General features: G+C 43.8%; 1 protein-coding gene across 5 annotated transcripts in view; it reads right to left on the bottom strand.

The window, feature by feature from the left end:
* Positions 1-21846, bottom strand: part of GAS7 (growth arrest specific 7) — a 112712-nt gene that overhangs the window by 19487 nt on the left and 71379 nt on the right. For all 5 annotated transcript variants that reach the window (XM_083805223.1, XM_083805225.1, XM_083805224.1 and 2 more), the window contains 5 exons: positions 14572-14661; positions 12387-12502; positions 7327-7401; positions 3874-3952; positions 554-682 (listed from right to left, as the gene is read on the bottom strand). In XM_083805223.1, coding sequence (XP_083661349.1) covers positions 554-682; positions 3874-3952; positions 7327-7401; positions 12387-12502; positions 14572-14661 — 489 coding nt within the window. The remainder of the gene's footprint in view (positions 1-553; positions 683-3873; positions 3953-7326; positions 7402-12386; positions 12503-14571; positions 14662-21846) is intronic.

The following is a 21846-nucleotide window of genomic DNA, read 5'->3' on the forward strand; positions in this document are numbered from 1 at the left end:
CATGACCTCAGCTACTACTGGATGATCATATTAAAATAGTCCCTGAAACCAGGGTGCTGCTGTTTGCTGTGAGGCACATAAAACTGGAAGTAGGAGGTTTGCAAATTATCGTGCCAGGTTTAAGGCTACCCTTCCTTGGCCATCTGCTTCTGGCCATTGTACAAGAGGATATTGAGCCATACAAGCTTTTAGCCTGACCCTGCTGCTGTTCTAGTGCAATGCCTTTAACATTTTGTGGGCAATACATATGACTTCTGGATGCACATGAGCCAAGAGTATTTTCATCAAATGTATTAGAAATATATTATCCCAAATTGGAAAGGAGAAGATGCAACAAAAAGTTACTTTGGCAGTAACACATTAGCACTGTCTGCAGCACCCACTTTCCCAAAACACCAAACTATGCCTGCAGCCCAGTAAAGAATAACCAACTGCAGAAAGCACTCAGCAGAAATCTGTGGTTTTTCATCGTAAAATAGAAACTTTCCACTTGCAGTTGTTTTTCTGTCCCAGACAGCAGTATCTCAAACTCTCCAGTTTGTTCTATTCCCACCTTTTCAACTGCTGCATAGCGGCTGGCCAGTTGCTTCCGTAAGTCTGCAATATGGTGGTCACACTTCTTCATGTCTTTCTTAAAGTTCTCTCTGAAGTTGAGCAGGGGTTTTTCTACCTCACTCTGAAGCTGAAAAAGAAAACATAAAGAAGAAATGGTGATAATGAGGAGCTGGGCAGTAATTCCTGGCTCTTCTGCTGAGAAGAGCTCACGACAGAGTTAAGAATACAAATGCTGCAGACACAGGCAGTGGTTTACTGCAACACTTCTTGTGCCCAAGACAACTTGGAGTGATGCTGCTGCAAACATCAGCTCCTCACAAGGCAGCTCTGCTAAGTGAGTATTTACTGAAGGAAGCAGAAAGGTAGAAATTTTGTCTTCCTCCCCTGTTAAACTGTATCCCTCTTCTTAGACATAAGATCAAACTTCAGACAATTATCACAGTACTGAGGTGCTCCAACTCTGACCTAACTGATGCAACTTACCTCCCAGAAAGTACACAAGTAAAACCTGCTAAACCTGACTGCAGTAAGGTTACTCAACACATTGAAGTTACACACCTGCATTTCTTGTACAGTTTAAACAGATGCATTAAAGATACATTTTATTTATTTATGCTAAGTATAAAGGAGCCTAGCTGAACCCCTCGAAGTAATGGCAAGAAATCACTGTGAAATGGACTCAGGAAGACTTCCTACATGACTGCAAGTACTTGTCTCTTACAATCAGGGCTTTATAGTCAGTAATACTCAACTCCGACAGAGTCTGTATCCCACTGCTCTTTGACTTCTTCGAAATGCGCTCTGAAGGGATAAAGATATTTCACCTCCCCAGAAGCAACCCACTACTTTTTTCTATTGTCCCTTCAATGCAGATGCTGGGCTCTTTCAACGCAAGTGAGTCCATAATCACCTCACATGGCCCACAGTGGAGCAATATTAAACAGTCCCCAAAACCAAGTATTTTTAGCCTTTCTGCAGTGCTATTTTAATGGAGAAGGAAACTTCCTTCATTCAAGCTCAGTAAAGCCTTTTAGTGGGGAGATTCTACAAAGACAGCCAAGGCCTCACACCACATCCTAGAGAGGTTAGTAAAGCTAGGCTTGATAATGCAGGTGGAGAGCAGCACCGAGGTAATCTATTATCACCTACAACTACACGAAGTTCAGCTGCAAAGGTAAGAGACAAATTCTTCTTTGTAGGGCCAGGCAATGTCAGACAATGACAGACAAAACAGACAATGGCCATAAATTGATCTTTGGAAGGTTCAGGTTGAATATCATTTACGAAAAAGTATCGCAAGAATGGTAGTGGGGCACTGGAACAGGCTGAACAGAGACATTTTGAAATTTCTGTCCTTAGGGATATTCAAGACTTTGCTAGACAAAGATGTAGCTGACTTGATCCACTGCGGGTGATAGGCCAGCTCTCACTGGGAAGCTGGACTAGAAAACTCTAGATGCTATTTTTATGACACTCTCATCAGGATGACCCCAGACAAGCTTACAGAGATCTGTACCACCATCCTGAACCACAAAGTTGTGAAAAGGCTCTCTCAATATTGAGGTACAAACCTACAGCTGTGCCAGAAGCATTTCCAGTGCTCAATGAAAGTAAGAAATGGCACAGAGAGAAGTTCAGGATAGTTTCTATGAACTCCAGAGGCAACGTATCACAATTGATAGAGATGCCTGTTTTCAAACAGGCTAAACTCTCTGAAAGCCCTTCGGATTCCCCTACCAATAAATGAATTAACCTCGGTAAACAACCCAAGATGAGTCAGTCATCCTCAGTAAGAGAGATGGCAACTTGACTTGACTTGACTAAGCAGGCATTGCTGTAAAGACCCTCATAAAACTCCCCAGAGCTAGAGACACCAAACAGGAGTACATTTCAGTGGTAGCTCTCCTTGCCCAACAAAAAATAAAGACATTTGTTTATTTCACGCATTTTATAATGGGACTGGAAATTTTGATATCCTTAAAAAAATGGGAAATGCATCACCAAGAGGCTCAAAATGTGAACAAAACAGCTTTCTCCATTTTTGTGTGCAGGAAGTCACAGAGGCTTTTCAGTGATGGCTGTCATCTTCCTTCTGGCATCATTAATTGTGCTACTTGAACTTCTGTCTTGTAAAGCCATACCATACGCTATCACACAGACTGGCTGAGGCTTTTAGGTGTTGCATTATAGTTGACCATATTTATTCTTTTCTGTTAAAATATTTTGCTAAAAGACTTTATAATGCATGCAGTGGATGAAAAACAAACAAAAAAACATGAACTGGTTTCCTAAGATGATGAGAATTAAAGCCTTATTGTATATAGACAAAATTGACATCTACTTATCACTAAATGGCTAAGATGCTACGAAGAACTTGAAATCTCAAAACGTTTGCTAAAAGAAGTTATCAGGTATAGGGCAGAGACCTTATATCTCTGCACCACTATGGGAGAGACTTAAGCAGAAACATGCACACAACACCGAGGGTACACTTCTTCCCATTGGAAATCAATTCAGTAGGCCAACAGGGAGCAAAAAGTATTTCACTAATTACAACCTTGAAGTAGAAGTTTGAAGCAGAGCAGTGGATTACCAGCAGCAGCTGGTTGCCTGAGTAACATCTGCATAATCGCTTACAAACACTGCAGAGCTATAATTTTCCTCCAGAACATGGCTGTTGTGCTTAGATATCTGCATCGATATTGAACATGATCACCCACAGAGGTTAACACAATGTAACATGATGCAAGAATGTGTCACATGGTAGAAAAAAAAACAGATGAAATACAATAATTTGTACAAGAAATCTCCCTGGGCATCATTTGAAAGAAGATCTAAAAATAACACTAAGTTTAAATTCTCACCACAGTTTTCAGAAACACTAATAACATGAAGTCAGAATCCTGCTTCTCTTCCTTGCAGACAGGTGCAATAGATTCTTGTGAGAAACCAATTTTTTTTTTTTTTTTTAAATTTCTCCCTCTACAGAAGTAATCTGTACAAGCTCTAGGAAATTTTACTTAAACAGGCTGGAACTTTGATATCTAAGTGAATAACGTTTAGAATCTTTTTTTTTCTTTTAATGAAAAACTAAGGCTAGAAGTGTTTTAGCTTACTTATCAGGTGGATTAAATGAGCTACGATTTTGACAGGAAAAAATGGACAGTTTCAAAAAGCTCATTCACCAGCTTTTTAGTTCTTCAGAATTTGTACCATATGCATTAAGTATTTTCCCTACTAGAGAAACACCCACTGAAGGGGACACACGTATCAATTACAGGGCAAAGATTTTTGCAAAAGGAAGAACTAATTACTTACCTTAGAAGAAAATTTGAGATGAACCTCTGCTTCATCAGCAAGACTCTTCTTTAGCTGAGCCCAAGCCTCTCCCAGTGTGCTGAAAAAAACCACAGTGCAACAACGATCAGTGTCCTGTTTTCTGTATATCGTCCCAGCAAGACTAATCATACAGCTTCATATGACATACCAAAGCTTTGTAGCATATCATGCTCTGCAAAATCATGGAAAAGTGAAAGCAGAAATCTGAGAAGATAACTGATCTCTGTGACCAAGGAAGAATTGTATTTGGACTGTATGTGGAAGATCTCTGAAAACACTGTTCGTAATGAGTTACAGAGATGCCAGTCTCTTTAAGCAAGATACTCCACTATCTTATCCTTGCCACAACAAGATTTCTATTTTTTAATACTTAACATAGATAGAATCACAGAATCATTAAGGTTGGAAAAGACCTAAGATCTTCACTAATGCAGTTTTTCCATTGCCTCTTCTGTTTTATATCTTAGATTTGATGAACTGGTTATATTACTTCTCTGTGAAGAAGTATTTGAAAACTATTGGGTCTCTCTCTCCACCTTCTTTTTCCTTCAGACAAGTTATTTTCCAGACGATGGTCCTCTAGACCATCTCCAGCAGCCTAGATTCCTCTTAATGTGTCATAACAAAAAATACATTGACTTCCAGCAGAGGTCTTCCAGTTGCTAAATTGGTAATAAAATATTTTCTATGAGACACTCTTTCTTTTGCATATCTCAATATGATTTCTTTTTCAGACAACAGCATGAAGCTGTTGATGAATAAGCTTGTGATTCACTATAACCAGATCCTTCTCCCACAAACTGTTATGTAACTGTATCTTTCACATCATGTGAAAGTATAAAAACTTGGTACTTTGTCCTTACTGAAATGCATCTCAATTTCTCTCAGTTAATTTCTCTAGTTTTTCAAAATTACTCTGAACTGCAATCTTTTCTTCAAATTTTATATCGTCCCTCGTAGCTTTGTCTCATCATCTCTGATTTCAATAAACCCATTCTTTCTTCTATGATAGGTCATTAATGAAAATATGGAAAAAAGAATCTGGGCTTGGGACAAACCTTGTGGTCTCTCACTCCACAGCTACTTTCTGTTTGTAAGTAGCAAGTAGGATTTCATACCTAGTTTTGCACCTCAGCCTTTATTTAGCCCACATTTTTCTTGCCTGCCTACAAGAATCTCCCATTGTCAAAAGCTACACTAAATTAAGAGCTATGATGCTGACTCCTTCTTCCACATGGCCTGTTATTCTGTCACTAAAGGGACTTAGGTTGCTTTGGCACAGTTTCTTCTGTATCCATCCAAAATAATTGCTCATCATTTTGTTTTCCATTAAGTGCTTCTAGAAAGCTTGACTGCTTATTCAATCATTTTCTTGAGGTTATATAAAGCCAACTGATCTACAATCTCCCATCTCCTCTCTATCCCATAAACCTCTTTCCAGAGACAGTCATATTTGCCTCTTCTTTGTAGCCTAAAAAAATGTTTCATCAGAAATTTCAAATTAATGATCTGTAATCTCTGTCATTGTTCCTCCTCTAAGTTGAGTCTAGCATGGTGTCCATTGCAGCTGAACACTCTGAGAATGCTTCACTTAGGTAAGTACTCCCAACTCTTCTCCTTCCCTAGTTAAATCCCGAAGTCCCCTCCCATTGTCTATTTGTTACTGGTATTAGGTATTTGAGCTGCATGATGGTAGTTCATCTATTAAAATAAAGAAGGCATTTCAGCATGCTAAGCATCTTCTGTCTCTTAAGCAACTACAATGTGTTAAATGACTGTGGATTTTATTGCTTTACGTGCCTATGCAACAGCACTATACTCACAGCAGCCTGGCCGGAACGATCACACCAACACAGATCAACCCTACTCCTCACCCTCATGTCCCATTCACATAAACGATGGTGGGTGCTATTACCACCAGAGGAGGGTAGAGGATCCTGGAATAGAGCCCATATTTTAAGTTAATTCCACAGTTAATTCCACAGATGGCTGGACAGCAAAGGTAAAAAATGCTCTGTGGAGTATTACAGCAGCAGAAACTGTTGCGTTCACAGAGCAGTTCATGAGGTCCCCTGACTCACACCTTTTCAAGAATGAGAGGGAGACCCTGGTAAACGTGTATTTTGAGAATGCTGGGTTTAAGTCCCATGTTTGACTCCTTCAAGTCCTCTTGTTTGCTGGTATTCCTACCTCACTTTTTTAAATGGAAATTTTCCCCTTTCTGGGTCTCACCAATTCCCAGGATCTTCTCACTAACCTCTTTCTGGACCTAACCACGATGGCCAGCACAGCACCAAGAGGAGGAATTCCAGGAGGACTTGTTTCCATTCCCTCATCTTGCCACCCTTCCAGGCAGAGCACCACCAAGCGGTGTTCCTGGCTCCCTGTACATCTAAAGGGAGCTCTGAGCACTGCCAGGGGTGCTCTGCTCCTCACCCCCTTCAATTCCCTACTTTAACATTTCTAAGCTTCAGTTCTCATTCCCTCTCTCTTTTCATCTCCTGTCTCCTGCTTCTTCTCCCCCTTCTGCTTTCTCAGGCCTTCCACCTCTCTCCTGTTGAGGGTAGTAGATAGTACGAGGAGGATGTGGAAGAAAGCAGTGTTAGCTTTGTTAGGAGCCGGCTGACACCTGCCCCTAAAAGAGAAAGAACAGAAACCATGGTCAGTGGAGATGCTTAAACAAGTACCACCCTGGCTGGCCTCTTTTCTTTTTTGTCCTTGGCTATTGGAAGCAGAGCAAACAAGCCATGAAGCCTCACTCCCAGAAGAAACACGCTGTGTCTGAACTAGGGTGAGCATAGTTATTTCCAGCCTTGGCTTTCAGTACTGAGAGGGCTTACATTGGAATAGACACAGCTAACTATTTTAATCCTTCAGGAGTACTATCGTTTTTTCATTATTACCAAAGAATTGCAATCCAGCCAAAATGCATTGTCTATTATCTTCTCAATAACTTCCGAAGTTACACTGTGGTTTGTTCTGCAGCCTTTGTTAGTGAAAGGAGCACTGGTGCCAGAGACATCCCACTGTATTCCTCACCAAGGCCTCTTTGATCCTTCCATTTTCTGCAGTGAACATGCTTTCAGCAGTATGTATATTTATATATTACATATACTCCTCCATATCCAAATTAATTTAGCATGTACACATGCTAATCCCTAGAGGAACGACTGCTGGTTTAAACAAGGATAGCATTAAACACACCAGTGGAAATGCAAGGTTCTATATAGGTATTCCTAAAAATTTACCATGAATATCTTCAAAAGAAAAATACTCCAAAGCAATTCTGTCTTCCCCAACACACACGGGATGCTACGCTAGATATACCTCTACTGAATAGGAGAGCTCAGGAAAAATGCATGTACCTGTGTGGGAGGAATGACTTATGTTAGAAATTCTTGTCTTCTACAAAAGTCACAGAGACAAACTTACCCTTCTTCCTGAGCAGCCAAGGAATTCTGAGACAGTTTGGACAGATTTTTAGCATATTCCTCCTCAATCTTTATCCTACACAGAGAGAGAGAAAATACAAAGACAGCAGTAAGCAAGCATTAATGCAGAAACCCACACACATAATTTAAGGAAAATCTCTGCATTTCAAGGAATCTTGTAACAGGAATTTTCCTTGCAGTCTTCAGCACTAGTCTTAGGATCCCTCTCTCCCCCTTTCATACGCTAAAAATACAGCAGCAAGAGCATGGATATATGCAGGACAGCATACATGATAAAAAGAGAAAAATCTACAGTTCTGGAGTGCAAACAACAAGGAGCAAGTGCTTCCACTGTATAACACGGACTGTCTGCAAAACTGGGCTCACTTGCAAAGCATGTGTTTCGGTGTGCTGCTAAACCTGAGGTTACACATCATTGAAGCAAAGATGAGGGAATGCAGCTATACAGAAAAATTTTATGTGAGCAATGCCACATCACTGATAATCAGGCTAGACTCAACCACTGGAGGCTGGTCTCCCACGAGAATAAAGATGTGACCTAGGGAGGGTAAGGATGAACAAATATTCAGAAATTCACCAGCAGAAAAGGATAGAGATCAACTCTACCTGATTAAAGAGGAGGAAACCAAGTGGAGACATGGCATCGAGTATTCAGCACATAAATGGCTACTCCATGTTCCCCATGGTCCCTGAATCTGGGGTGCTGGACCGCACCTTCCCTAGGAACACAGAATGTTTCCTTCTCCCTGTTTCAGATGACAAAGCTGGTGAAGACATGGCAGAGGCTTCTGCATACTACGTGCAGGATTGCAGCCCCCGCCCTTCAACTATCCCAACCGTAGCTGCAGCAGGATCCTGGTCCTTCTCTGCATTCACTCAGCATCATCATTCCAGTAAGAGGAGCTGAGCTTGCCAGCAGTGGGGGTGACAAAGACAGTAGCTGTTGGCACGTGACTGCTATGGGATTGGCTGCAGGGAGAAGAACTAGAGTAGATGTTGAGTGAGGTAATGGGGGTAAATGCTTATTGCACAGCAGGGAGGGGAAGAACAGCCACTGGTTCAGAGGTGATGTGCATCTTGCTTGAAACCCAGCTCAAGCTCCCCTGACATTTTTGCTGAGTCAAACATTTGCAAGGTTCTCCTAACTAGTGAGAACTGCTTTCTGATTTTCAAAAAAAGTTTGCTCTGTTTAGCATCTCTGACAGTGAGCAGTGTGGCAACCAATCAGGAGCAGTTCCTGATTCTGTGCTGAGCTACAAATAGACAGAGGAAAAGGGAAACAGAAGGTGGGATATTTTTGGCATACCATTCTGCAGTAGCTAGTCAAACAAACACTGCTACGCATAATACATTCAAGACAAGAAGAGTCCCTCTGGCCAGCTAAGATGTGTCTGATACTCTGGGATGATGAAAATATGGTCTGAATGTTATCCCAAGATGCAGCTGGCTGAGGCCTAAGGTATTTACCCGCTCTCTGCAGCATTACAGCACAGCACTACTACTGACCTCACCCAGCACATTGAGTCTTTTACTCCTCATCCTGTGAGAACAAAACCAGCCAGCAGCTCAAGGCCAATTCTACAAGAACATGACACAGAAATTGCCTCTGTCACTCAGAGGTATCAGTTCACAGTCTCTCTCAATGACTAACTGCCCAAACCTTGGTCAACATCCACAGGTCTTTGGTCTGGCTGAAGAACTAGCAGAACAAGTCAGGTCTGCCAGCAGCAACACAGTAACCAAGCCTCAACACTGCTTGTCTCCCCTCACCCACGTGACTATCTGCCAGTACTTTTCTCACATTCATTTAAAACACCTCACGAAAGAAAACATCCATTTAAAAAACAAACAAACAAACAAAATCCACTAATTTTGCATCAAAACATAGAATGGTTTAGGCTGTAAGGGACCTTAAAGATCATCAAGTTCCAAACCCAGCAGCCATGGGCAGGGACACCTGCCACTACACCAGGTTGCTCGAAGCCCCATCCAACCTGGCCTTATATACTTCCAGGGATGTGGCATCCACAGCTTCTCTGGGCAACCTGTTCCAGTGCCTCAACACCCTCATTGTGAAAAATTTCTTCTTAATATCTAATCTAAATCTACCCTCTTTTAGTTTAAAGCCATTACTCGTTGTTCTATATCACTACACTCCCTGGTAAGAAGTCCTTCTCCAGCTTTCTTGTACTACCCTTCAGGTACTGAAAGAACCCCTAAGAATGACCTTGTTTCCAAGCTGGTTGATCCCCGAGCCTGGTCCCCAGCTGCCCTGTTCCAGCCTGCAGCTCTCCCTCACCCCACCCCACCAATGCTGCTTCCTGCATCTGTTGTACCAACACCAATAAATACAGTTGCAATGTGCCAGAGGAAAGCTATGAGAGATGAAGGGCATCTAGCTCCCTGCAAAGGTGGGCACTTTCTAAGAAATATTTATTCCCTGTGGAGCCTGGAACGGGCAACAGCCCATTACTAAGGGAAGCAAAAGCCTCCAGAAGTCCCATCAATCTCACTCTGGGGCAAAGGGGGAAGCACCTTCTGAATCTCCAGAGAATTACTTAGTACTGACACGTGAGCATGAGAAATCCTCAACAAGCACATAAACTACCTGAAGTGTAGATTATTTAATATTCCTCCCAAGCACAACCAACATTTCATTTATACGAAAAAAAAAAAAGGCATAACTGTGTGGCTAAACTAAATGAAGGACTGAAATCTCAGGGCATAAACAAATTTGTCATTTGGCACTACTGAAAGGACAGGCTGCCTTGACAAGCAGGAAGGAACAAGTTGTTGGAGTCAGTAGTTCTTCAAATCACAGTAAAAAGGCTACTGTTCAACAACCCCAGCCAAAAATGACCCTCAGCCTGGTGTCCCTTCACCTTTTGCGGCAAAAACATCTTGAGCACCTTAGCTTCAGCAAAAGACAAACACAAGACAAAAGTATACCTCAAAAAGGGAAAAAAATGCTTCCTGAACTTGACCAAAATGCCTACCTTCCAAACACTGCATTGTGATTACTGTGAAACACCAACACAACAGATATACAGGGAGTCCTGAACACCGTGATCCTGTCTCTGGGAAGTCCCACGGTTGTTATAAAATTATTCTAGTTTCACACAGGAAAAAATAGTTTCTTGTTTCCACGAACTTGTTCAAAAGCTTTCAGAATTTCACTCCTGTGTAGTCAGAAGCATCACAATTTCTAAGTGCATTTTGATCCATATTGTCTTAACTTTATTAGTTCCAGCTGCGCCTTTTTTTTTTTTTTTTTTTTTTTTAAGTACATTGTGTGCTCACACACAGGAGAGGTTCTCCGGCCTCCTCCTGATCTTCGTGGCCTTCCTCTGGACTTGATCCAACAGCTTCATGTTCTTATGTTGGGAGCCCCAGAGCTGAACGCAGCACTCTAGGTAGGGTCTTACAAGAGCAGAGTAGAGGGGCAGAATCATCTCCCTTGACCTCCTGGCCATGCTGCTTTTGATGCAGCCCAGGATATGGTTGGCTTTCTGGGCTGCAAGAGCACGCTGCCAGCTCACGTTGAACTTCTCATCCACCAACATCCCCAGACCCTTCTCCTCAGGGCTGCTCTCAGTCCATTCTCTACCCAGCCTGTATTTGTGCTTGGAATTGCCCCAACCCAGGTGCAGGATCTTGCACTTGGCCTTGTTGAACTGCATGAAGTTCATGCAGGCCCAGCTCTCAAGCTTGTCCAGGTCCTTCTGAAGGGCAACCCTTCTCTCTAGCATGTTGACTGTACCGCACAGATTGGTGTCATCGGCAAACATGCTGAGGGTGCACTTAATCCCATTGGTTATGTCACCTACAAAGATGTTAAACTGCAACCCAGTACTGACCCCTGAAGAACTCCACTCATCACTGGTGCTTCTCTATTTTTTAGACAAAATATTTTATTTCTAAGTATCACCTCTACTCTGTTTTTCCCATATCCTGGTTTACTCTCAACTCTGCAGCTTTCATTTTCTTTGTTCCCTCCATCTAAATGGAAGGACTATATGCAGTATGACTGAGACAGCTGAGACACAAGTGAGAGCTGGGGAAGACACAGTGTTCACAGAATCACAGAATCATCTAGGTTGGAAGAGACCTCCAAGATCACCCAGTCCAACCTCTGACCTAACACTAACAAGTCCTCCACTAAACCATATCACTAAGGGCTACATCTAAATGTCTTTTAAAGACCTCCAGGGATGGTGACTCAACCACTTCCCCGTGCAGCCCATTCCAATGCCTAACAACCCTTTCAGTAAAGAAGTTTTTCCTAATATCCAACCTAAACCTCCCCTGGCACGACTTTAGCCCATTCCTCCTCGTCCTACCACCAGGCACATGGGAGAATAGACCAACCCCCACCTCGCTACAGCCTCCTTTAAGGTACCTATAGAGAGTGATAAGGTCACCCCTGAGCTTCCTCTTCTCCAGGTTAAGCAATCCCAGCTCCCTCAGCCGCTCCTCGTAAGACTTGTTCTCTAGACCCTTCACCAGCTTCGTTGCCCTTCTCTGGACTCACTCGAGCACCTCTGTGTCCTTCTTGTAGTGAGGGGCCCAAAGCTGAACACAGCACTCAAGGTGCGACCTCACCAGAGCCGAGTACAGGGGGACAATCACCTCCCTAGACCTGCTGGCCACACTGCTTCTTATACAAGCCAGGATGCTGTTGGCCTTCTTGGCCACCTGAGCACACTGCTGGCTCATATTCAGCCGACCATCAACCAATACTCCCACGTCCTTCTCTGCCAGGCAGCTTTCTAACCACTCATCTCCCAGCCTGTAGCACTGCTTGGGGTTGTCGTGCCACACGTGCAGGACTTGGCACTTGGCCTTGTTGAACTTCTTACAGTAGGCCTCAGCCCATAAATGTGTTGATAGACATTAGTGTTTTATGTGCTTTATGAATTGGTAGCATAACTTTTACAGTTTTACCAGTTTAAGCTCTGTGACTGATGTATATGAAGAATATCCACATTATGAAAAAAACATTGCCAGAAATAGTCAATTTGATAGCAAAGTGCTAATTACCTTTCTCGAACAAACTCTGCCATTTCCTTCTGTGTTTGTTTCCCTTTAAGTTGTTTTTGAAGAAGAATTTCAAATCCCGACACTGTATTGTTCCCTTGTGAATCCTTCTTATCAGCCTGGAAGGAAAAAGGAAGCTCAGACAAAAGATATGGGGCACAAAAGCACAGACACACAGTTCCCAGTGGCAATCTGACTTCTCTCTGAGGAGTAGGAGCACACAGCAGTGGTGTCTGAAGAGCCTTTTGCAGAAAGGACCTCCTGTGACAAAAATTCTCATCACAACGCCTCAGTCCCTCTTGGAGGAATATTCCAATACTTTCTCCTTCCCTCTCCTCTAATTCCCCCTTAAAAAAAAAAAAAAAAAATGAGGTTTTACAGTTATTTTAAGCTAGCTAGTTATTTTAAGGCTGTGGTGGCCAAAGCAGCAGTATTGCCTTCCCTTCTGCCCATGGCCTTTCATACCTGCTAATTCTCCTGGGCTGACTCTGGCAAGCATAAGCCCTGACAACTCAACACCCTGCAAATTAAAAATGGGTTCTGGAGCCAGTACAAGGGAACTGACACAGGAAAGGGGAGGACTCTGCTGCCCAATTCAGGGGTAATGCAGTCTTAAGTTACCTATAATAGACTGTAAAATTCTATGCCAATTTGCACTCAAAACACACAAAAAAACAACACCAAGTCTGCACAGATTTGCTGTAAAGCAAGGCAAAACACTAACTTGTTCAATAGCTTACCACAGTCCATCCCATCTTTCACCGTGTTGTTTTTTTTTTTCCCCGTACATGGCCCTTTTAATTCCTTGCTCCACCAACTTCAGCACTGCTGCAAGGACTAACTGTCTCCTATCTCCGTTTTTCCATATTTCAGAATTTCATTTCCACCCTCTTCTAACAGACCCCCAGAACACTTCTGCGAGGATTACATTTTTTGCTCCAATACCTTTGGGCACTGTATATTTGCACCAAGAAAAAAGCCACATTAGTCAAAGCGTGAGACTTTAGGATGTATGGCCACAACACCAGGCACTGGGCAACACACTGTTACAAGCCTGAGACTGGAAGAATGGAGTAGACTGAAGGAAGGCAAGTCATGGCCAGATCATGGATCACAAGGCTGATTGAAAAGAAAGACTTGGGAGCAGATTTATGGGAGGATAAAGAAGAAAGGCAACTTTCACTCGAGTTCCACTGAGGGTAGGATTTGAACTAAACCAAGCAACGAAGCAGTTATCAAACTTAAATGGAAAGAACCAAGCAGGGTGGTATCTTCTGAAAGACACAAAAAATCAGCTTATAAGCCATTTCTAACTTTGTTGCTTATTGGGATCAGAACACTGGAAGAAACTGAAGAAGCACTTAATGATTTGGTTACGTGACCATTTGTAAAGCATGCTAGTGTATTTTAGCAAGTTACTGCCATTAGTCATAATCTGCTGTGCATGCCTCACACAACACTGAGCACTTACAAGGGGAATGTTGCTGCAGTTATAACTACACTGTTTCAAAATTGAAACCGATTTTTTTAAGCAATGGAAACACTACAGTGACTGATAACTGAAAACACATGCAAAATTCATAAAAAAGTTCATGAACTGGCTCTTACCTAACACAGGGGCAGCTTCTGGTCTCTTCTCACAGAGGCCAGCCCTGCAGTCCGGCCACTACCAAAACCTTGGCACATACACACAACACATCTCATCCTTTAAAAAAGTAATTTATCATCTGCCTCCACATCCAGTTAGATGGAGCTTAAAAATTTTGCATAGAATTTGTAAATGGGATACCTCTAGCCTCCATGTGCATTCATAGCTGTTGTGCTCTGAAAACAATGAAATAATGTTCCCTGTCCGTCATCCCCCCTCCTGCTGCACAGCTCTTTTGGCTGAGGTATTTTGAGATGTGTAGGTTTGCCGTACATACTACCCATTTCCCGACCAAAACTATCTCCTGACAGCTCATGCTGCCTTTCTGGACACTCTTCAAATAACTGTCCACATGTCTGAGCCTGGTTAAATGGCTTCCATGTGATCTTCACTGGCTTCTTCAGTCTCCCTTGCACTGCCCTAGCACGCTGCAGTTCAGCCCAAATTCTCCTTCACGTTGTACCAGAAATCAAGCTATTTGTTCCACTTTTTCTGAAGCTCAAAAATGACAAAATGGCATGTGGCTGGCTGCCCACTTACCCAGAAATAATCACAGTAGCTCCACTCAGAAGGTTTCAGCAACTGCTGCTCTGGCATTACATCAGGGTGGGGGAAAGTCACACAGTTTATCTGTAAGAAAGGAAAGCAGAAGAGAGTTAGAAGGTAATAAAATTTAGCTGCTGATGAGAAATATGCAAATGAAAGATTATATACATGCACACCAATCAAAAAAACTACACTGAACATGTCAGTGAAGAAAAATTGGTTGTTGCATGGAAACAGCAGCTAAGTATTCCCAGAAAGCTCCTGTGAGCAAGCATTAGCGTTGGCTCAAAGGACAAACTACTTGTTTCATAAGAGGAAAACCTGCCTGATTCAGAAGTGCCATACACAAAGTTCTCCTAGATCTCTTACAAAGCTGTGAAAAAATGCCTGATGTGAAACACCCTGAGCATGCTCTGAACACAAGAAATAATATAAACAAAGAAGAGTACTGAAAGCACTGCTACTGGCATAGCACAGAATCATAAAATTATTAAGGTTGGTAAAAACCTCCAAGATCATCTGATCCAACCATCTACCTACCACCAGTATCAGCCACAAAATCACGTCCCTAAGTACCATGTCCAACCCTTCCTTAAACACCCCCATGAACAGTGACTCCACCACCTCCCTGGTGGAATCTCATCAGCAATTTTGGTTACGTTAGTTTCCTACAGGATTACAAAAAAGGTGTTATTTTTTCAGCACACAGCCCTTCAATCTGTATCAGAAACCTTTACAGATAAAAGTGGTGCTCCTGGAGAAAGGAATAGAAACTTTTAAATCAGTTAAGCTTCAGTGCACAGAAGCGCACAGCAATTTTTGAGACAGAACCCATCATGCAGACATTAAACAAAGGCACAAAAATGTAAAAGTGCTCATTAAGTTATCACAGCAGAAAATGTAGCCTGATAAAAGCACAGTGTAAGCAAAGAACGTGACAGCTAGGGCAGAACATGCTGCAGAAAACTCTGGACGCAACTAAGCCCTTTTCAAGTGAAGCACCAGCAAGAGTCAGGTCTCACTGTCACTAAATAATGCTCCTGTAAAACTCCTGCTGGGCCCTCTTACTGTACCATCAGGTTCACTGGACACTAATGATACTTGTATATTAATCAAAAAATCAACCAAAATTAGGGATGGAAAAGTATCACAAATGTAACTGTCTGTTGTTTGCTGGTTGGTTTTTTTTTTTTTTTTGGGGGGGGGGGGGGGGGATTATCATAGAATCATAAAATCATAGAATATCCTGAGTTGGAAGGGACCCTTAAGGATCATCAAGTCCAACTCTTGATACCGCACAGGTCTACCCAAAAGTTCAGACCATGTGACTAAGTGCACAGTCCAATCTCTTCTTAAATTCAGACAGGCTCGGTGCAGTGACCACTTCCCTGGGGAGCCTGTTCCAGTGTGCAACCACCCTCTCTGTGAAGAACCCCCTCCTGATGTCGAGCCTAAATTTCCCCTGCCTCAGCTTAACCCCGTTCCCGCGGGTCCTGTCACTGGTGTTAATGGAGAAAAGGTCTCCTGCCTCTCGACACCCCCTTACGAGGAAGTTGTAGACTATGATGAGGTCTCCCCTCAGCCTCCTCTTCTCCAGGCTGAACAGGCCCAGTGACCTCAGCCGTTCCTCGTACGTCTTCCCCTCCAGGCCTTTCACCATCTTCGTAGCCCTCCTCTGTACACTCTCCAACAGTTTCATGTCCTTTTTATACTGTGGTGCCCAGAACTGCACACAGTACTCGAGGTGAGGCCGCACCAGCGCAGAGTAGAGCGGGACAATCACCTCCCTTGACCTACTAGCGATGCCGTGCTTGATGCACCCCAGGACACGGTTGGCCCTCCTGGCCGCCAGGGCACACTGCTGGCTCATATTCAACTTGCTGTCTACCACGACCCCCAGATCCCTCTCTTCTAGGCTGCTCTCTAGCGTCTCATCGCCCAGTCTGTATGTGCAGCCAGGGTTTCCCCGTCCCAGGTGCAGGACCCGGCACTTGCTCTTATTGAACTTCATGCGGTTGGTGATCGCCCAGCTCTCCAACCTATCCAGATCCCTCTGCAAGGCCTTTCCACCCTCATTCGAGTCCACAACTCCTCCAAGTTTGGTGTCATCAGCAAACTTGCTCAAAATACCTTCTATTCCTACATCCAGATCGTTTATAAAAATATTGAAAAGTACCGGCCCTAAAATGGAGCCTTGAGGGACCCCACTGGTGACCGCCCGCCAGCCTGACGCAGCCCCATTTACCATAACCCTTTGGGCCCTGCCCGTTAGCCAATTGCTCACCCATCGTATGATGTTTTTATTTAGCTGTATGGTGGACATTTTGTCCAGTAGGATCCTACGGGAAACCGTGTCAAAAGCCTTGCTGAAGTCCAAAAAAATCACATCAGCTGGTTTCCCTTGGTCCATCATACGGGTGATCTTATCATAAAAGGAAATCAGGTTAGTTAGGCAGGACCTGCCCTTCACAAACCCATGCTGGCTGGGACCAATGACTGCTTTGTCCCCCAGGTGAGCCTCAATAAGTTCGAGAACCATCTTCTCCATGATTTTACCAGGCACTGACGTGAGACTGACAGGCCTGTAATTGCTAGGGTCTTCTTTCTGACCCTTCTTGTAAATCGGCACAACATTTGCCAGCTTCCAGTCTACCGGGACCTCTCCAAATTCCCAGGATCGTTGAAAAATAATTGAGAGAGGTTCCGCGATGACGTCCGCCAGCTCTTTCAGCACCCGGGGATGAATCCCATCCGGACCCATGGACTTGTAGGGATCCAGGTGGAGTAGCAAATCCCGCACACGTTCAGGGTCGGTTGGGAGTTTGTCATCCCCACCGTCCCGGTCCTCTAGCTCAGGGCACCCTGGGTCCCGAAGCCCATCATCGGCATTGAAGACAGAGGCAAAGAAGGCGTTAAGCGTCTCTGCTTTGCCTGTGTCATTGTCTGTGAGGAGACCTTCCCTATCAAGGAGCGGCCCTATGTATTCTTTAGTTCTCCTTTTTCCATTCACATATCTGAAAAAGCCCTTTTTATTTTCTCTCACAGACACAGCCAGCTTCAACTCTAGGTGTGCTTTGGCCACACGAATTTTCTGCCTACAAACACGAACAGCATCCCTGTATTCTTTCCATGACACCTGGCCCTCCTTCCAGTAGCGAAACACTCTCTGTTTCCGCCTAATCTCCATTAGAATGTTCCTGGTCAGCCACGCCGGCCTCCTGCCCCGCCTGCCTGACTTGCGATATTTAGGAATTGCCACGCCGGCCTCCTGCCCCGCCTGCCTGACTTGCGATATTTAGGAATTGCTTGATCTTGTGCTTCTAGGAGGCATCGTTTAAAGAATGACCAGCACTGGTGGACATCGAGGCCTTCAAGAGCAGTTTCCCAGGGGACCTTGCTGACTAGTTCCCTGAGCAGCCTGAAGTCCGCTTTCCCCATATCTAGGGATGAGGTTTTGGTGGCACTTTTCCTTCTGTCACCGTAAATTTTGAACTCAACCACTTCATGGTCGCTTTGACCAAGGCGGCCACCAATCACCACATCTCCCACCAGACCCTCTCTGTTTTCTAGCAACAGGTCTAGGAGGGCACCTTTCCTAGTTGGCTCCGTTAGCACCTGCACCAAGAAGTTATCATCTAGGTGCTTCATGAACCTCCTGGACTTGCTCGTGTCAGCCGTGTGGCACTCCCAGTTAACGTCTGGCAAGTTGAAGTCCCCCATAAGGACAAGGGGAGTTAATCTCGAGGCCTCTCTTAGTTCTGTAAAGAATAATTTATCGGCGCTATCGTCCTGGCCAGGCGGTCTGTAATAGACTCCCACAACGACATCCCCTTTATTCGTTCGTCCCTGGATCCTTACCCAGAGGCTCTCAACTTTGCCATCGCCGACCTGAAGTTCCACACAGTCCAGCCCCTGCTTCACATATATCGCCACCCCACCACCTCGCCTACCCTGCCTGTCCCTCCTGAAGAGCCTGTAACCATCTATCGCAACACCCCAGTCACAGGACTCATCCCACCAGGTTTCGCTTATGCCGATGATATCGTAGTTGCAGGACTGGGCCAGGACTTCTAGCTCATCCATTTTATTCCTCATACTGCGTGCGTTCGTGTAGAAGCACTTCAGGTGCGTCTCCTTACACTCAGCACCTTGTGGATCTGCCCGAAGGACCTCACTGGCACCCAGCCCCTCTGATTCTAGCGTACCTTCCCTTAGGTCTTCACCGGCGTGCCTGGTTTTAGCCCCTTCCCCCTTCGACTCTGTAAGTAATTCGAATTACTTAATATTCAAGGGAAAACCAAGAAAGGATTTGGGCAGGGCTATCACAGCTGCACAGGCAGACCTAAACCTAATGCTTATAGGTCGTGAATCTGCCTTTGGACTATTCAAAAGGGATCAAAAAGGACACAGCACCCTGTTATGAAGAGCTGACTCTGTATAAACCCACCACACCATATCAATGCAGCAATGCCTTTAGCTGATACAAAACTGTTCCTGCAAATCCACATTGACTCTTCCACTGTTTGCCTGCACCAAAGTTTCAGTGGCTGTCCTGTACACAATCCAACATCTTTCTCCAACCTCCTTCTTCAGAAGGGTCATTCATTCTTTACAGAGCATGCCAATTCTTATTTCAAAGCAGGCTCAGGACCCAGGCCACATGTTACCAACATCCATCTACCCTGGACAATAGGAGCAGGTGAAAACACACAGTTCCTTCACACTCCTCCACCCAAAGTGTCACAGATCATAAAACTCTGGCTCAGTTCAGAGCGAATGGTGCAGTGAGGGGCACCTGCATTATCCCATGCTGATCTCTCTCACCACATAGCCTCCAGCACTAAGCCTATCTCTGAGGAATGGTTTACTGAGTAAACCTGCCTCAGCTAACATTTTCCTGTTCCTTGTCAGCTCAGTCATCTCAAGACAGCACTGCAAGCCTATCTTGTCCTGTTTTTTTGGTTAGGTAGGCTGAGTTACCTTCCCTTCTCCATCCACGGACCAGTTCTAAAAGCCTGCAAGCGGAGTCCACCATCCCCTGGAAATAGCCCAGCCACAGAGAGGAGCCCACAACTCTCCTCTGTTTGTGGCCAGCCCAAGTAGAGGTTTGCTGAGAAGATCTTGGGCACTGGAAAGTTCAGGTGCAAGGGGCTGCCAGCGTACACTAGTTCAACACCCTGCAAGGAGAGGTCAGCAACTCTCACCCCATCAGGAAGTTTCAGATAGATCAGTGCAAAGGTCTTAAAAATAGCAGCCAAAGACCCTAAGCAAATCACTAGCTTCAGACAGTGTCTAACAAGCACCAGCCTGGATCAGTACCAAAAAGACACACAAGGACAACATACTTTGCAGACAACATTATGTCTCTGCTTGACTTCACAGATTGCCAAATTCCATGTTATTGCTAATCACAGGCTGCTCTTGTACCTTAGCATACCTCCCTGCTGACCATTTCTCAAATAAAACGATATATCACATTTTTGCCTTAAAACGTAAAATGACCTCAAAACCTACACACAACTGCTCTGTTATAGAGGTGAACTGCTTGGTGTAAGTATGAAAGACAGCAGGTCATCCGGTAGCAAAAGACAAAGAATGTAAAATATTGCTAGCAACGAAAATGTTATATGTAACCATGTTGAGGAATGGGATGGGAGGCACAGTTTTAAACACTTTCTGGCTTTGATATTGCATCTCGCACTCACTGAATAAAACTTTGGTGACAGACACAGTGTGCATGAAACGCTGCCCTGCACACAGCTACAGCATGTGCTTACACAACACTCCTCGTGAGTCTCCAGGACAAGGTACCGCCTCCTAAGAGCGGGTTGCCATGCTACAGTTACTTAGGTTGTGCCTCAAGTTAAAAATAGGCAGCAGCAGAAAGCAAAAGAGGTGAAAAGATTGTCTGGAGGTTTTAGAGACACTGGCAACAATTCACATCTCCAGTCATGAGCATCAATACTGCAATGGTGAAAGAATCTATTCTGGTTTCCATCTATCAGATTATCCTCTTACTGCAGAGAATGTCAAGGAATGTCCCCCATGGAAATATGCTACTGAATGAAGTTTTGTGTGGACCAAGATCATTTATTTCTACTGGCAAAGGACCAATGCTTGCCATCAAGACAATAATGCTTTCAAGGCAGATTTCTAGGGCACAACATTGTCACAAGAGATGGAAAGGAGCAGCGTGGAATGCAACTCCTAATTGTATTTTGCAACCTTCACCAGATGACTGGGCATCACCCCTCTGTGCACATCAAGACACAGATGTGACAGATGGCAAGAAGCACATACAATGCTAGTTGAGAAAGGAAACTGCAATGGAAATTCATATTTCCTGCTAAAAATGGCACATGCCTGACAAAAACTAAACCTGTGTCAGTTGGAAGCTACTTACTAAGACTGTTACGTCACTGATATGCTGAATAAATAAATAAAATCACCAGAAATTCCCACACTCGGAGAGGTGAAGGTGTCCCACTGATATGGACTGAATGCACCACACTACTTCCATGTACACGGCAGGAAGAGAAATAGTGAGTACAGATCAACAGGTGATGAAAGTAGGGTTAAATTCATGTCTTTCTCAAAGAGCATTCTCCGATTCAAAGTTTTCTTAGTAAATCAAACATTCTTCACTGCTCAGAAGTTTATGCTTAACTATATAGAAATGATGCTGAATTGGCTGGAAAACATCAGTTACGTTTAGTACCACATCCAGAAGGAAACTGGTGTCAGAATTTAAGAAGTACAATGCAGAAGCTTTTGAAATCCTAAAAAAAACAAGCAAAGAAAAAAGATTATTTGTGCAGTAAAGTTAACTTACACTTTCCTACATTAAGTCCCTGAGGAAGCATGACAATTTTCAAAACTCTAGAAATATTACTAAAACAATACACAATTGTCTAGAAAATCTTATGACTCTTTCTTTCCTTTCATCACCAGATTTTCCTACACTTAAACAAGAAGTCTTCGACTTGAATTTCCAAACATTTCTAAAACTTCACAATGTATCTCAGCAGGACAGGGATGACTGGGCAGGCGCGGAGCAGGACAAGGCCATTAGCTCTCATCCCCACATCTCATTCCCCTCACAAACCTCTCTCTGAAATATTCCTTTTGTTGTTTCTAAAAGGAAAGATGGATGAAAAAAAACACTGGTTCACCAGATCAGTCCCACTGATGGTCTTTTGCCTGATGCTAAATCACTGCATCATCAGATATATTCAGAAAGTTTTTTAAATGAAACACAACTCTATTCTC

Source organism: Anser anser (assembly GCF_964211835.1).
Source record: "Anser anser genome assembly, chromosome: 19".
NCBI lineage: Eukaryota > Metazoa > Chordata > Aves > Anseriformes > Anatidae > Anser > Anser anser.